This window comes from Rhinolophus sinicus, linkage group LG03 (genome assembly GCF_036562045.2).
Source record: "Rhinolophus sinicus isolate RSC01 linkage group LG03, ASM3656204v1, whole genome shotgun sequence".
Taxonomy (NCBI): domain Eukaryota; kingdom Metazoa; phylum Chordata; class Mammalia; order Chiroptera; family Rhinolophidae; genus Rhinolophus; species Rhinolophus sinicus.
Genome location: NC_133753.1, coordinates 70,506,058 through 70,522,240, shown reverse-complemented (window position 1 = coordinate 70,522,240; position 16,183 = coordinate 70,506,058). Strand labels below are relative to the sequence as shown.

Sequence of the window (16,183 nt, the reverse complement as noted above, 5' to 3'; positions counted from 1 at the left end):
AGGGTCTCTAAAGAGCAGCAACCATACTGGTCCTGGACTGGATATCTTTGGACTGCTTTTATGTGTGAGACTTAACTTCTAATTTGTTTAAGCCACTGTGATCAGGTATGCAATACTAGAAGCCAGATGCAATCCAAACTTGAGGCTTGAGGTTGGTATTTCTTTTTGATTGCTCTCATATTGATTTTTTAGGAGCACTTATTCAGGGTCCAGTGTCAAGTTTTATCAGAACTGCCAGCTGTTCATTGTTTAGTGTTTTGGTTTAAATGAGCTTTATACGTTTGCACATGCCGAGTGGGAAGAGGCAGGGGTCATACCCTACCCTACGCAGGACAAGTACAGCCACAGGGAGTGCGCGTAGCAGGAGCAATGAAAACAATCTTGGTAAACATTTCCTCACAGAAGAAACAGGATTTTGATCTCTTTGCCTTCGTATGGGAAGGCAGTTTCAGCTGAATGAATTTTGTTTTCATCACTCTTCTAAGAGACACATCTTTACTTTTTACCTCTAGTGAAGTCCTTTTTTCAGGTTCAGAGTTGTGAGTGTGCATGAAGAATATCTCATTAAACGTCTTTGCCCAGGTACACAGACTCTCTGCACCTCTCATTGGTAAGATGGTATTTTCAGGAAACTAGAAGACCCTGAATTTATCTCTTCTCTTTGCCCATAGCTTTTCTACCACCAAATAATGTAACCAGGCTTATCTCCTCTCTGCTCCCAGTCTTCCATAGAATTCATGATCTCTCTCAACACTCAAACACTTAATCCTTTTAGAGGTACTTAAGGGATCTGTGAGTTTCTTTTATCACTTGTACTACATGCTGCCAAAAGGCAGCTGGAAAATGCAAAGCTGTAGGGAAGAAGGTTGGGTTTAGAGGGAATGATCATTGGGGTGATGGCTGACGCAACCCAAGTGGGTGAAATTACTGAGCATATTAACAGAGAAACGAAGTGCAATAATAAAATCTTGGATGATGGCAAGAGTAAGGAGAGTTAGACTTCCATTTCAAAAAGACAAGTTAGCAGGTTCTGAAAGAAAGTAAAGCCATGCTCCTATGTTCACGGTCAAGTTGACTGACTCAGAGGGAAGAGCTTCTGTCAGCCTTGTTCCTGAGCCTCCTGTAGAGGACACAGCTACAGGCTGTCACCAAACAGGATTTGGTCAGATTCCCTTCAACAGATTGAGAGATGGGTTTTTACCAAAATCACACTATTTAAAGTTGCTCATTTCTATGTTCTGAGCATTTCTGATTTCCAGATAGGAGGCTGAGAAGTCACTGCATCTTACAGAGAGATTTTTTTGAACCTATGTTAACTTCTATCTCCTGGCGTGAGGAGATGGAGAGCTGTGTTGCCCTGCTCTGACAGCACCACATCGGAGCTCCTGCTCATTCTGGGTCAGCGTCAGGCTGAACACTGACCAATGGAAACTACTCTACATAGTGAAGAGTGCTCTAGATAGTGAAGAAATTTGACAGGGCTGAAGGAAGTACAAAAGTTTAATATGAGGAGGAAAACGTGAAGGAGGACAGGACAAGATGTTGTCCTTTGATATTTAAAGAGTTGCCACAAGAGAAATTGGAGTCGTTTTATGTGGCTCTAAAGAGCAAAATCAGAGCCGGTGGTAGAAGTTACAGTTTGAGCTCAAAATGGTTCAAACTGTCTGGAACTAGAACGGGAGTTGCACATACGGGAGAGCTGTACTGGTCGTCTGTAACTGTGGGAGATAATCAGAGGCAGGAAATGCACTGCTAGGAAAAAGGAAGGGGATATTTATTCATCCAGTTAGAGGAAAGAGGAAGTGACCTCTAATATTCCTGTCAAATCCAAAATCCCGTAATTCCAAGCCAGCCAATTCTTTTGGGTGAAGAAAGGCCTTGAGGAAGGTAAAGGCTCACACATAGGAAGGAAGCATTTCTAAGCATTAAGGCTCAGATGGCCATAATGTTTCCTGGTGTTCAGGGAAAAATGGATTGCAAAGTGGGGATGAATGAATTAATGATGACCTCAAAGACTCTCTGACATTGCCATTTTTAGCAACTGTCAAACACTGTGAAGGAGGAACACACTCTATCTTGAGTCTCGATCATCAATAGTGACAAACGCCATTAAAGAGCTATTCTCGGAGCAACCTTACTCTACTCTCATTTTTGTCTTCACGTCAAACTCTCACAAATTCCTTCTCTAAACTGTTAACATACTTAGGTTATTGGAAGTGACTAAAATGATGACTCTCAAAACAGGATTTCTTTTGAGACAGTGAGTAAAATTTCCCATAGGAAGGTAAGGGATTATAGATATAGATACACACATATATAGTGTGTGTAAGGTGTTTATTTGGGAATGCGAAATATAACCACTTGTAAGTAAATTATTTTAAATAGTAAGCACAATTTACCTTACAAAGTAAATGCTAAAAGTGGGCATATCTAGACCTATTTCCTGCCCATGACAGAATGGTATATCACTCAAAATGCTAGCAATGTTCTCCCAAATATTCCTGGCTCCTTTCAACATCTACAATGGGATATTTTTTAAATTTTACTTTATTTTAGAGAAAGCATGTTTATTGTTTTGATTTGCTAAAACAAAATATTCCATCAAATTACCCAGGAAAATCCAGGTAGCAGAAATATATAACACTGTCCATTCCTTCAAGAGGTCTCAAATAGGTTATAGGGGGATATTTTAAAATTAAACTTTCCCAAATTTATATTTTAGGCCTTTAAGCTTTAAGAGGGTGTGGTATAATAGAAACACCTATTTGATCTTTGACCTCCCCTGGGACCAACCATCTTTTGTTCCTTTTCCTGTTCATGGTCATTAGTCTCCCATGCCCTCATTTCTGTCATTCAGCTTAAATTCCATGGTCAGTCTTTATAATTCCCCTCTTACCTACACTCCCCAACCCAGTTTTCTTTGTCATACTCACTTTGTAAAACCCCAGCCCTGGTTAAATCCAACTCTCTTCCTATTCTGGGCCTGAACCCAGCAGCTGAATTCGCTGGAGACAAAGACAACCTGCTGACCAGTCTCACTTTAAACTCAGGACCACAGATCTCAAGTGGGGCCCTTACCGCTGCCAGGCAATCACGCTACACTTCCCTTGTCCATCTGCTCTCCCACTCCCCCTGGCCACTGTCTCGTACCTTGTCCTTACTCCTCAGACCTCCAAGCAGCATCTCCCCATCCTCAGTCTCAGCTGATGATCTTGCTTCCTAGTACTTCACCAGGAAGGGAAGCAATCACAAAAGGATTCCTACAGGCTCCCATCCATCCATCCATAGATATGGGTATAGATATATGGTGTATATGTATGTATGTATGTATCCACCAGCATTAGCATCCGCTCCCTGCCCTCCTGCCTGCTGCTGAGATGAACTACCTGAGGCTCACCTTTTGCCTGCTCAAGGACATTGCTTTAGGAATTCTCACTCTCACGCCTACACGATCAGCTTCTCCTCTACTGCATCATCCTCATTAACAAAGAAATAAGTGATAAGTCTCCCATCTTAAAAAAATCTTCTCTCCAGCTAGCATCCCATTCTGTTTCTCTTTACATTAAAACCCCTTAAACAAGTTGTCTGGATTGCTGTCTCCAAGGCCTTTCCTCCCATTCTCTTCTACCCCACTCCAAAGAGGCTTCCATCTCCATTGCGCCATTGAAACTGCTCTTGTCAATGTCACCAATAACCTTCATTTATCATTCTTTCCTCCTGGAAACGCTTTGTGAAGTTGGCACCCAGGACACAACATTCTGTTGTTTTCCTCCTGTCTCACTGGTTGCTCCTTCTCAGTCTCAGTCACTGGTTCCTACCCTCCTGCCAACCTCTTAACGTTGGAAAGAACAAGCCGCAGTCCTCGGAACTCTTCTCTCCCCCTGAATCCTGTATTTATCTCATCCAGTCTCATGGTTCTAAAGACTACATGTCAGTATGTTGATGATTCCTAGATTCCTACGTCTACCCCAGACCTCTCTCCTGAACTCTGGACTCATATTCAACTGCCCACTCAACATTTTCATTTCTATATTGATTAGGTAACTCAAATGTCTTATGTCCAAAAGTGATGTCCTGATCTTCCCCGAAAGAACTTCTGTACCCACAATCTTCCCCAACTCAGTGGATGAAAACTGCATCCTTCCATTTGCCCAGAATCATCTTTGACTTGACTTTCCTCTTCTCTCATTCCCAATCTGGAAGTCCCAAGAGATGTACCTTCAAAATAGACCTGGAATCTGGTATCTTCTGTCAACATTCACCGTTACCATCCTGGCCCCAGCCACCATCAACACTTTTTTTCTTTTTAATCACGGTAAAGTACATAGAACATAAAATTTGCCTTTACTGATATTCAGTACATTCACAGTGTTGGGCAACCACTGTCACTATCTATTTCTAGAGCACTTTCAGGACTCCGAAAGGAAAGCCCAATCTCATTAAGCAGCTGCTCTGCTGCCCACCCCCCACCCTCAGCCCTGGTGACCACTACTAGTCGGCTCTGTCTCCACGGCACCGTCAGCTCTTGACTAGATCATTGTGGACCTCCCAACTTGTCTCCTCACCTCCTTATTTGCCTTTATCTGTCATCACAGTGTTCGAAAAGTGAATCAGGTCACATCAAAGATTAGCTCAAAACCTCCACCAACTTCTCATTTCCCTCAGAGGAAAAGCCAGAGGCCTTCACAGTGGCCTCCAGGGCCCTGTGTTCTTGGCCCCATGTTGTCTCTCTGACATCTGCGCTCACCCCAGCCCTCACTCTTCCCCAGCTACACTGGTCTCCTTGTGATCCCTCGAACATACCAAACGTGCTCCTTCCTCAGGCTTGCACCCTATGTTCCCTCTTCCTGGAACACCCTTCCCCAGACCTGCAGAGTTCCCGACCTCATCTTATCAGCTGACAACTATGACTCCACCCCATCCTGGCACTCGTAATGCCCCTTACTCTGCTTTGTACAATTTACTTTTATAAATACGTAAGTAAATATATAAGTAGGTGAATTATATATAAGCCTTATTTTATTTATGGTCTGCATGCCTCATTCCCCTGCCAGAAGGAAAACTCCCTAGGCCAGACATCTGTCTGTTTTATTCACGCCTATCCCCCAGCGCCTAGAACAGTGCCTGACACAGTCGGTAAAATCTGTTGAATGAACGTGGGATGGAAGAGCAGAAGGGCAGAGTGGGCTGCTGCTGCCCTTACCTGACCAACTCTCTCTCACCTATGGTAGCCTTGGAGGATGGAAGGGGCGGCCATGCCGTGGACCATATGGACTCACTGGTCAAGGAAAGCACTACCCAAAGGTCCCACACTAGGGATTATTGGGGGACGTGGCAGATGGGACCTCCCTCTCTCACCTCTGACACAACCCAACACCATCTTTCCATCCTGAGGACAGGCTTCCGCAGGTCTCCTCCGTACCTGTTGTTGTCCACGTAGCGGATCAGCATGGGGTAGAAGGCGTAGAGGTCTCGGCACAGGACTGCGAACTCATCCAGGATGAGGAGCTCTGCCTCCTGAGTGTCCCCTTTGCTGTCAGCTCTCAGCTGCTCCTCCTCCTGCACAGTCTTGACAGCCTTCTTCTTCAGCTTCTCCAGAGTTGGGATGAAGTGGCTTCTCAGCAGGTCAGGCCTGGCCTTGCTGATGATGGGCTGAGCGTACACTGCATGTGCAAACAAAGGGCCTCCCCCTCATTTCACATATTATGACAATTGATACAAGGAAAGGAGTGGTGCCAAAAGCTGAGGCTGTGCAGACCCCTCACGTCGGGTTGGCCCCTGCTCCTTGCTCCCTTCCTTAACCTTCACTTGGGACTTCTCTCTCATGAAGCCACAGTCGGGGAATTGGAGCTACAGGAGAAGGTCCCCAATTCCTGTTCTGCTCCTCCAGGTCACGGAGAGCCCCTGACACCCCTAAAATCCTCATGCATGCATGACATTTGCCATACCTCTTAGCTCTGCGGAATGACTATCTTGTATCATTTTATATGTACGTTTGCACTGGTTTTGTCTCACTGGCTAGATTGTCAATTTATTGCAAGAAGCCTTTTGTTCACACCAACCAGCTCTGTGCTGAGTCAGCAGTAGGCACTCAACACTTTGCTTTCTAGTTATTTTACAGAAAAACCTGTTGTTAAAAGTACACGAACCCAATCACATATCTCACCCCCAACAGTCTACATCCTAGCACTTTTTCTGTGTAATCTCATTTTGCCTTACTCTTTACTTTTATAAAAAAGACTGCTGGAAAGAGAAGGTAAATGCTGAGATGCACTGACCAAGAAGTGGTAACTTAGTGCCATCGTGGCTTGCATTTCACACCCCGATCCTCACGAAGGGCACCTCTGATTTTTTTTTTAACTTTTATTTATTTTAAGTGTATTTTTCCAAGACCCATCAGCTCTAAGTCAAGTAGTTGGTTCAATCTAGTTGTGGAGGGCGCAGCTCACAGTGGCCCATGTGGGAATCGAACTGGCAACCTTGTTGTTAAGAGCACAGCACTCTAACCAACTGAGCTAACTGGCTGCCCCGGGCACCTCTGCTTTTGACCTGTAATCCGAATGGCTGTTCCATATGTCGGTGATTTGGGGTTGCTATTTAAGTTTAACTTTGTTTAGGCACCAGGAGTTAAGTGGCCTGACTGGGATCTGGATTTACCTGTGGAATAAAAGGCCAGTTCCCATCAGTGCCCCTCATGCTGTGACATCTTTCCTCTCTGCACCTCCAGGGAGCTAAGAGAACTGATCCTTTGATCTTCCTTCCCTTAACCCAGATTTACAAATTAGAACTCCTCAACAAATTGCCTTGGGGTTAACAATATCCTTGGGCTAATAGGTAAGAAAGGAACAGTATCTTTATCATGTTCACAAGGGCCTATCTATGTATCATCTAGCAGCCATCAGTGCCCAGAATATTTATAATTTTGATCTCAGTTCATTTCTGGGAAAGGAAGAAGGTAGGAACTTTTCTTCCTTGGTCTTACAGAGAAACATGACTCATTTGTTCAGGAAGGGAAATCCCTCGAGTTGTGCTGATAGCACCCTTTGGCCCAGCCACTGTGCGTCACGTGTGGTCCATCCAGGAGACGATACTGGTGCAGCTATTATGGTGGAGTCCTCTATCTAAACAGTAGGTCCATCAATTGCAATGACTTTGCCTTAGCTTTTATCTCCTCAGCCTCTACTTTTACACAGAGGACACTAAATATTCATGGTTTCCTGACTGTGGAAATAATGGTTATTCATTTTCCAAGCCTTTCCTCTTTTGAAGTTGCTTCAGGAACACAAAATCAGCTAACAACATCCATTAAGAGCCTACTGCATGCAATGAGTTCCAGAGAAATATAACAACCCCTAGGACCCCTCCAAAAATACCTCACGAAGTGATACTATTGTGAACCTAAGTTAGAGAGTGTAAGAAAGCATAAAATGAAATACAGATGCTAAGAACTTACAGTAGAGCCCAGATGAGAGTGAGTTTTCTACATGTGGAGAATACACAGGATCACTTACCAGGAAAGTATGGGCAATTATTACTGTAAGAGCAAATGGGATTCTTAAGTACCAAAGGCAAATATAGCAACGATTGTCTGAGTTAGTTAGAGTTTATCAAGAAGGGCTTCCTGGATGTCTGAGGGGCCGGGAAAGCTGGGGCGTGGGAGCAGGAGCATTTGCTCCCAGAAGCTCTACAGGGGAATAAGTGGATACATTTTACTGTTAAGTAACTAAGGAGTGTAGAGGGAAATAGTGTAAAGATCGACTAAGAGGTGAAAAGAGAATCTAGGCTTCTTGGTCCCTGAGCCAGGGCCACGGGAGAAAAGGCGTCTATGGTACCTGCAATGCGCTTCATCCAGGAGGCCTCGTCGATGCCCAGGTTGTTGTTGATGATTTTCAGAATGTTGCCCAAGATGACACTGAGGTGTTCAGAGGTGACCTTGGTGCACCAGGGCCCTGTGCTGGGCGGCAGGTGCTCGGGCCCTCGCTCCCACCAGTAGGACAGGTAGTTGCAGAGCATGGGCAAGATCACCTCGATGATGTGGGGCATCTCCGTGTACCGGGCCCCCGACTCGGCCAGGTCGTTGATTTCCTTCATCAGGCCTTCCAGCTGGGGGAGGTCAGGACACATCTCGTCCACTGTGTCTGGCATCCCCAGAACTGACCAAGAGGAAGAATAAAGGGACAGTAATTCAAAAGCACCCATGATGCGACTTCTTACCCTGTCCCGCCCTTCCTTTGGTCTTTCCACGTAAGTTCCCACCCCAGAGCGTCGCATGAGTGAGCACTGGACGTGGAGGAGCTTCTGTCTTCAGCCGTCTGCGGCAGACTGCAGCCTCCAGAGGCTGGGCTCTCCTCCCAGCTGTCACACTCAGGGTGCAACACTTAAACGTAAGGTGAAAGGAGCACAACAGAGGCATGGCTGAGAGATATTTCATAAGACTTCTCTGTGATAAAGCCAGTCTGTGCGCTTCTCCCTCTTGGCCTGAGTGCGTGCCCTGCAGGCACGGCAGTACTAGGAGGAGAAAGGCAACTCATCGGTGTTCAGTTGCCAGCTTGTGGTTCAATCACCTGGATTATATCTGTACTGTTTAGAAAAGAAAAACCTCTCTCATCACATATTCTTTCAGCTGGACCAGAGACAACAATACTTTCCATCCAATTGAAATCTGGGGGGAAAAACATCGCATATGTGTCAATGTTTGCATTTACAACAGAAGTTACTGTTGACCTGAGGTGACCTGTGCCCAGACTCCCTGTCAATCACTTATGCCTTTTTGTCTCTGCAGGCTTATGTGCAAGGCGTAGTGAGTGAGCCCATCTTGTCCTCAGACTGAGTGACTGAGGTCATTTCACTGAACAAGGACAGAGAGGATGACGCGGCAATAGACAGAGTTCAACATTGAAGGTTGTCAGATACAAGAATAGCAAACAGAAGAAGCCAGGGGCTAGCTGTCCTGTTCTCCTTAAGGTTAAGGACACTTTTTTCACTCAAGTCAGGAGGAGAGACCAGAAGTGTCCTGAGGTTCTGATGGTTAAGAAGATAACAAGGGCTCTGAGCAGAAAGAAGCACAAGCCCAAAGCTCTGAGCTGCACCCATTGATCTCACTGCCCCCCACCCACCCCAGAGTCCACCTGGGTCCAGGAGGCCGACTCCACCCAAAGGCCAAACTTCTCCCACTGGTGCCAAAGCACCAGGCACCACAGCCAAAGGAAAATATGGAGCATTCTTCCAGAATATCAGTTCCACTAGAAGATCTGAGGAAATTATTTCTGATACTAAAAGTAAAATGTAAAGTTCCTATGAATTTCAAAGGATAAAGCAGAAGACTTCAAATAGATTTTATGCTTAGTGAAGTCAGTTATGTCTGCAGGCCCTTTGACATTGGGGTTACAGCTGGCTTGACGTCTCCTTCAGATTTTAGGTCCATAGGAATCGAAGGGTTAATGAAAAAGAGGCCACAGCAAATTCTTCGGCCATTAGAAATATTGGCCAATTGAAAGGGTCTGTTTTGATTTCTCTCATGATTGTACTGCCTGGAGCAGAGATACAGAATGATCCTGGCTACCTTGGAGACAATGAGTCTGTAGCGAGACAAGTGGTTCTACTGGATGGCAGGTTGCAACACGAGGGCCGGGAGGAGCTCCCTGCTGTGGAGCAGCCCCCTGAGGTCCTAACACCCTCTCCCTACTGATGACTTTCTGTTATTATTGTGACCCTTTGGCGACTAGAAGGCTAGAGAGCGCTCTTCCTTGGAAGTCAGGAATAGACCAATGTCCTTTAAAATTTAGACAATTTGAAAGGATTCATAGCATAAAAGCCAAAGAACACTGAACTCCCATGATTTACAGCAGAAGGGAATTATACAGGTCAGACCTGGTGCCCCACCAATGCTGGTCATGCGCCCAGAACAAGTCTAGCCTGTACCTTGCAGCAAAGTAACAACAATCATGGGTGGCATCAATATGGGGGCCTGGGGGGACTCTTCCAACAAAATAATTTTACACAAACAGTATCAGATTGGTAGAGACAGAGAAGTCAGACTTTCTACCTTCAAGCTCTGCATACAGAACAATGCCAACCACCACAGATACAACTGAAGTTTACAATTGTTTGCTGTACAATAAATGGGAAGGCTTGGGGGTATCTGTGTGTGTGTGTGTGTGTGTGTGTGTGTGTGTGTGTGTCTGTGTGTTCAAATGTCACACAGACAATACATCATCATGGAAACTTTTTTTTCCTACCTAAGAAAAACACAGAGTGGCTACTGAGGTTGTTGCACTGGAGTCATTATATTGACTTTTAAAAGTTATTTGTATATAATTGGTCTTTGAGTGGAAGAAACATTTATGATTCAGATGGTATTTTGTTCTTCTAATGCTATGTAAGAAAACCACAGAATAAATGCTGCAGAGTTACCTCCCTGAAATACAGCCTCAGCTGGGTCTTATCAGAATCAGACATAAGACTGTTCCGGGGCATTCTTAGAACATACTGTCCTTTCGTCTTTTAGATCAATGGCTCTCAAAGCGAAGTAGTGGCAGAATCACCTGGAAACTTGTTAGGACCTTCTAAATCTGGACCTACTGAATTAGAAATTCTAGCAGCTCAGGTAGGACTCAATCTTTATTCTAACAAGATTTCCGAGTGATTCTGATGTATGCTAGAGTTTGAGAACCACTGAGTTAGATTTTAAAGTTGTATTTTCTTCACCGAGCAGTTCTTCCCTCAGGAAGATGATGCCAGAGAGCACTGCCTCTTTGCAGTAAAGGCAGAGAGCTTACTGGGAACTGGCCCTCCTTTCTCTCGGGTGATTATTCTAGGAGGGGTTTTGAAGGTAAACTGGCTACTGACTAGGATGTTTTGGCCAACCTAATTACTCTGATTATTAGACCACTGTCACACATCACCAAAGATTTTATCTAGTTTTGAATGACTGACATATACCAGCATTGAACCTTTTCTAGCCATATATGAATAATTTTCAGATGAGTCAGAAAATGCTGCAGGATCTTATAGGATTGAAGAGTTACTAAACGGAGTTATTGCTGGCAAAACACTAACTGTCAATTAATAGAGATGTCTAATTGACTGAAGCCTCCATAAATCAGTTCATATTGTATTTCCAAACCAAAGACTCACATCACTTGTCACTCTATACATCCCTGCCTCTCTGTGATCCCTTTGGCCATCCACTTTGTGTAATGAATGCAGTCTACCTTCTTAGAGTCCACTGAGCCATCAGCCATTCTCTGGCTCCAGGCTAACCTGGTTATCCCAGAATACATATTCATGGACACTTTACTTTTCAAGAGCCATACACATGATCAGAATTCATTCTTTGTTGATTAACTGAATGATGCAAAACATGGGCTCAGGGCACTTGGGCACTGAGCCCCACAGCATGTCACTGATGAATGAAGAACTATGTCGTCTCTCATCACAGCCTTGTCTTTTTTCTTCCTTTCGAGAATGCAAGGATGGATACTTATTTTTTCTATTTATGAGTATGTCTTATTAAATCGATGTGAAGGAATGTAAAATAAAAAGGAACATTTTTCACATAGTCCTTGAGAAGGGGAACAATGGGATAGTCATTCCCCTCTCCAACAAAGGCAAGCTAGGGTTTCCTCCGTCTGTCTTTGTCGAGTTCTCGTTTTGCCTACTGCTAGACCTCTATGAGCCCAAGAGCAGAGGAGGCCGCTCTCATTCCCAAGCTGCTCTACACATTGTGATACAGAGACAGTATTTCTTGAATCACAGTTGGAGCAGAATGAATATATAAACATCCAGCACTGTCATGACTGGGCCCATGTCCCTTTGGAGATGGGGAGTAACACTTGGGCTGGCATTTGACTTCAGATGTCACAGCCCTTTCTCAAAGCTTGTTTGGATGCTCAGCTCCCACTCAGCTGCAAAATGTGACTCATTTGGAATCATGAGAGGGTGGGAAAAAAGCAAGGTTGGAAATATATTTTTGCTAGTCCAAGAAAGAGGAGAAAGGTTGAGATGAGGCTGAGAAGTCGGGGAATCAATTTAGAGATTGCATATGAAACTTTGGAAAGTGGAGGCATCTCAGCAAAGTTTGTCTGAATTAGCTCTGAGAACACTAGTCTCTACTATATTCTAGCTCGGGAAAAGAATTTTATGAAGCGGACTTGTCTAAATTATCCTAGTGATCACTTCTGGGGACAATGTGCGTCTTTTATCTGAAGTAACAAAAGCAAATGGAAATAAGCTTAGCACTCTGCATTCTTAGCTGGAAAGCACGGTAACAGCATGTAACATTAATATAGGGAAGAAGCATGAGGACTATTTTTACAGAAAAAGAAACTAAGAGGTTGGATTCCCAGTCTGCTGCCTACATGCCGCAAGACACAGAACTCAGGCAGATGTTAACCAATGATACAGAGCAATCCTTCCGGAAGACTAGAGATTCCATTAGAACCATCCCTGTAGTGAAGACCCCGGAAAGAAAACGCAGGTTGTGCTTTACAAGAGTTAAAAACAAACTTGCCCTTATTCTTCTTGCAGCTTACTGAAGTTAAAGATAAAGTCACCATTGTTCTTCTCTCCTCCTTCCCCCCATATACCAGTGAATTTTCTATAGAAGCAGAGAACACATATAACCTTAGCCTGGGGGTTGGAGGAAGTCTCTCTTCCACTAGCGATTAGAGACCACCACTCCGTCTATGGAGTGGCCTTTGTTTTCTTAGTTACTCTCTGCTAAATAAACTTACTTTTTCTTTAAACTCTAGATCAGCTCATGTTTGAATTCTATCCTACGCTAAGCCAAGGACCCTCTTTTCCTGTAATAGCGTGAACCCTTATGCTCTCAGAATTCTCTCCCTTAGGATCTCACAACAGTTTGAAAAGGGCGCTTGAACTAAATGGAATTGCAGTGCAGTCTAGTCCTCTACTGGTATGCCCTATTCATATTTTTAAGGAAATACTGGTTCTGAATAGGATGGTTCTGGTTTGAAACAGTTTACTATGTTTTTACGATTTTTTTCTTAATATTGATTAGACCACGGTGTGGAAAGTTTTGCTTCGTGTTACATCAAATCACTGTAGTTGAGTCCAAGCTTTATTCAAGGTTCCTGCTTGAAGCTCATCTAGTCTACTGCCCTTCAGTAGGATCACAATTCATCCACATATGAGGACTTCCACCCTCCAGAAGCAGGCTTACCACCTGCCTTGGATTCCAGTTCTAAGGCATTCTAGAATATGGGAGGGAAACCTTTTCTGTAAAGGGCCAGACAGTAAATATTTGACGAGCTGCAGCCAGACAGTCTTTGCCACTACTACTCAGCTCTGCAGTGGGAGGGCTGCAACACGTGCCACTCCAAAATAGGCCTCTTTGGCATTAAGGATTATTTTGAGCTGATTATTTTTAAGAAACTGCACAATGAGAAGCTCTGGAAAAAAGAGAAGAAGTTACCCTTTTGTAAGGGAAACATACATTTAGAAAAGAAATTTACATTAGAATGGGGCGGGGTGGGGAACTACCCAGAAGAGAGCTATTACCAAACATAACTTTTTCATCTGAAAGACATCTGCACGGCAGGACAACCTTTGTCTATAAACCTTTCTTCTGTCCTTCCTGTGATTGCCTTCCTTCCCTTTGAAGCCCCAGACTCCCACCCCTTTCCTTAGCTCAGGATAGTGCACAAGGCTCAATCCGCTGGCCACCTGAGTCTCATACCTTTGAGGGGTTTCTGGATGCATGTGTGTATGTGATTAAAATAGTTTCAGTTATCTCCTGTTAATCTGTCTTTTCTACAGGGGAGTTTTAGTCAAGAACAATGACTTTCCCTCCGCAACACAGTGCTAAAGCAGCCACAGACAACATGTCAACAAGTGGGTGTGGCCAAGTTCCAGTAAGACGTTATTTACCAAAACAGGCAGTGCGCCCGACTTGCCTCATGGTCATAATTTGCCTAGAATTTAGTGCATCGATGCTCTGGTTAAATTTTGTTTCTTGCATGATGTCAGTTCCCTGCGGTGTTTTTCTACGCTTTGCTTTCCCATGAAGATGGAGAACATGTGGTCATCATCCTTGGAAACAGTGTCTCCTTGGACTTGAAGAGTAAAATTAGGTTATTCGTGCAGATGTGCCCCTTCTGTTGACACTGTGGAGAGGAGCTGTGAACAAGTCGTCACATCTCCAGGTGCAGGAGGAGGACTGAGATCCAGGCAGACAAGAGAACCTGAGGTTTTCGGATGGAAGGGATTTAGAAATCAACTATGTTGTCTCCTCATTTTATATGGGAAGAAACCAAAGTCTAACGATAATAAAGGACTTGCCCATACCCAATATTCCAGTAAGAAGGACACATGCAACACAGGCCCAGCTCTGGCCTCCCTCTCAGACCGTAAACCATTAGTATGCAGGGCTGCTGCTCCCTGCCTGTGTGGCCTTCTTTCCTGGCTGCTCTCCTCTCTGCACGTGGGTTGATGACCTCTGTGGGAAGATACTTACTAGATCTCTCTCTGGGGGTTTTGGTGTTGAAGACCGAGAGTGGATTGTAACGGTTAAGGGTGGGCTCCAGGAACGCCACCGGGATGGCAGCTGCCAGTGAAGCCAGACATTCTCCAAGGGCAGGACGTTGTCTAGAAACAAAGAAGTGCATTTAGAAGTGGCAGGCCAGGCTCCTCTCCCAGGATGTCTCAGACGACTTACCCTTAAATTACTCCACTGGACATCCTTGGGCACGGGGCTCAGCAAGGTTGCATGCACTTGCACCCCCCCCCCCCCCCAATTTTTCACTGAACACTAACCAATGGTTTGCGATGGTCTCATTACTTGGAAGCTAGTTCTTAACTGGCTAAGGTGATGTAATACATTATGTAGATTTGTTCCTCGCTTCCAGTGTGTCTGAGAGCAAGTTTTTCTGGCATCCAAATTGAATTTGATCCTCCTTGTTCTCAAAATGTTTTGAAATCCTGTGTGTAATTTCTCTGTATCTATTCCCTGCGATGGATGGAGGCTGTGTTCACCAGTGGGAACAGTAGATAATGGGCCAAAAGCATCAATTAGACACCAAACAAAAGACCTGTCTTGCAATAGAAACAACAGGCTTTAAAGCACATTACTTGATTTAGAAGAAAGACCTCTGACACCTATTATTTCTCTCTCTTACTTTCACAAATATTTGAGTGTCCACTATATATTGAGCTCTGGGTTTTAAGTCTTTCTGTAAGACAAGCAACCGAACAAAACCAAATGCTTGGGACTCCTAGATGAGATTTCTAGGTCTCCACTTGGGAGGATTTGTGCTCTCTTGGGGGGATAACCAAGTCTACAAGCATACGTGATAGGAGCCAGCTACTGATGCCCAAAGTGGAGCTAGTTCTGAAATAACACTGTCCCCTTCCAGACCTGGGCTTAGCCCGGAAGTTGTACTGCCCAACCCAGCAGGTCCTTTCTGCTAGTGAGACAACGCAGTGACAGTGCTGGCTTGAGGGCGCTGGATGGGGGCTGATATCTGTTGTTTTCTGATGAACAAGAGACCAGAACCATCTACTTTTCACCCATCAATATCTTCTGTCCACCATCTACTGGCATCCAATCATGGACAGGTTACACACCTGTCTGTGAGTTACATATGTGATGTCAGTTCCCAAATAAGGGGAAAATTTTCTTCAAAGAAATACTGTGAGTCCTTTGTTAGACCAGGGTATGAAGATAATTAGTGGGAAATGTAGACAATAGGCCTACAATTAAGAATTGGCAGGGTTTACAGTGTTCGAGCCCATCTTGCTTGCCTCCCTCTGTGACTGATCAACTCAAACTGAACTCTGACGCTGTGCATACGAAGCCCACTAGCAGGATCCCTGGACGCCGAGGGTATCAGGCTGCATCTCTGGGGATGTTACAGAACCATCATGGAGAAAACTGGCAGCCAGAGAGGGTGCACTTGGGGCCAAGAGTAAATGATTACCAAACTACTGCAATTCTGTGGAAACAGAAAGGCATTCCACCCTCAGGATTCCGCCCTCTGCTCGCACCAAAGCCTGCACCCAAGACTGTATTAATTGCCCTTCACTATGACCGCAGCCAACACATCCGCCAGCACAGAGCAGCCAGAAGGTCAAAACCGTAGGGTCTCTGGAGGTGGATAACAAGCATTTACTCTACGGTGGCGGGTGAGTAGGGGAGCCATTGTTTCCTGAGGAGTCAGGGAGC

General features: G+C 44.7%; 1 protein-coding gene across 1 annotated transcript in view; it reads right to left on the bottom strand.

The window, feature by feature from the left end:
* The window catches only part of RYR3 (ryanodine receptor 3), a 477,803-nt gene that overhangs the window by 56,055 nt on the left and 405,565 nt on the right, over positions 1–16,183 (bottom strand). The window contains 3 exon segments of the mRNA XM_074327936.1: positions 5,423–5,663; positions 7,833–8,153; positions 14,477–14,607. Of these exon segments, the coding sequence (XP_074184037.1) occupies positions 5,423–5,663; positions 7,833–8,153; positions 14,477–14,607 (693 nt within the window).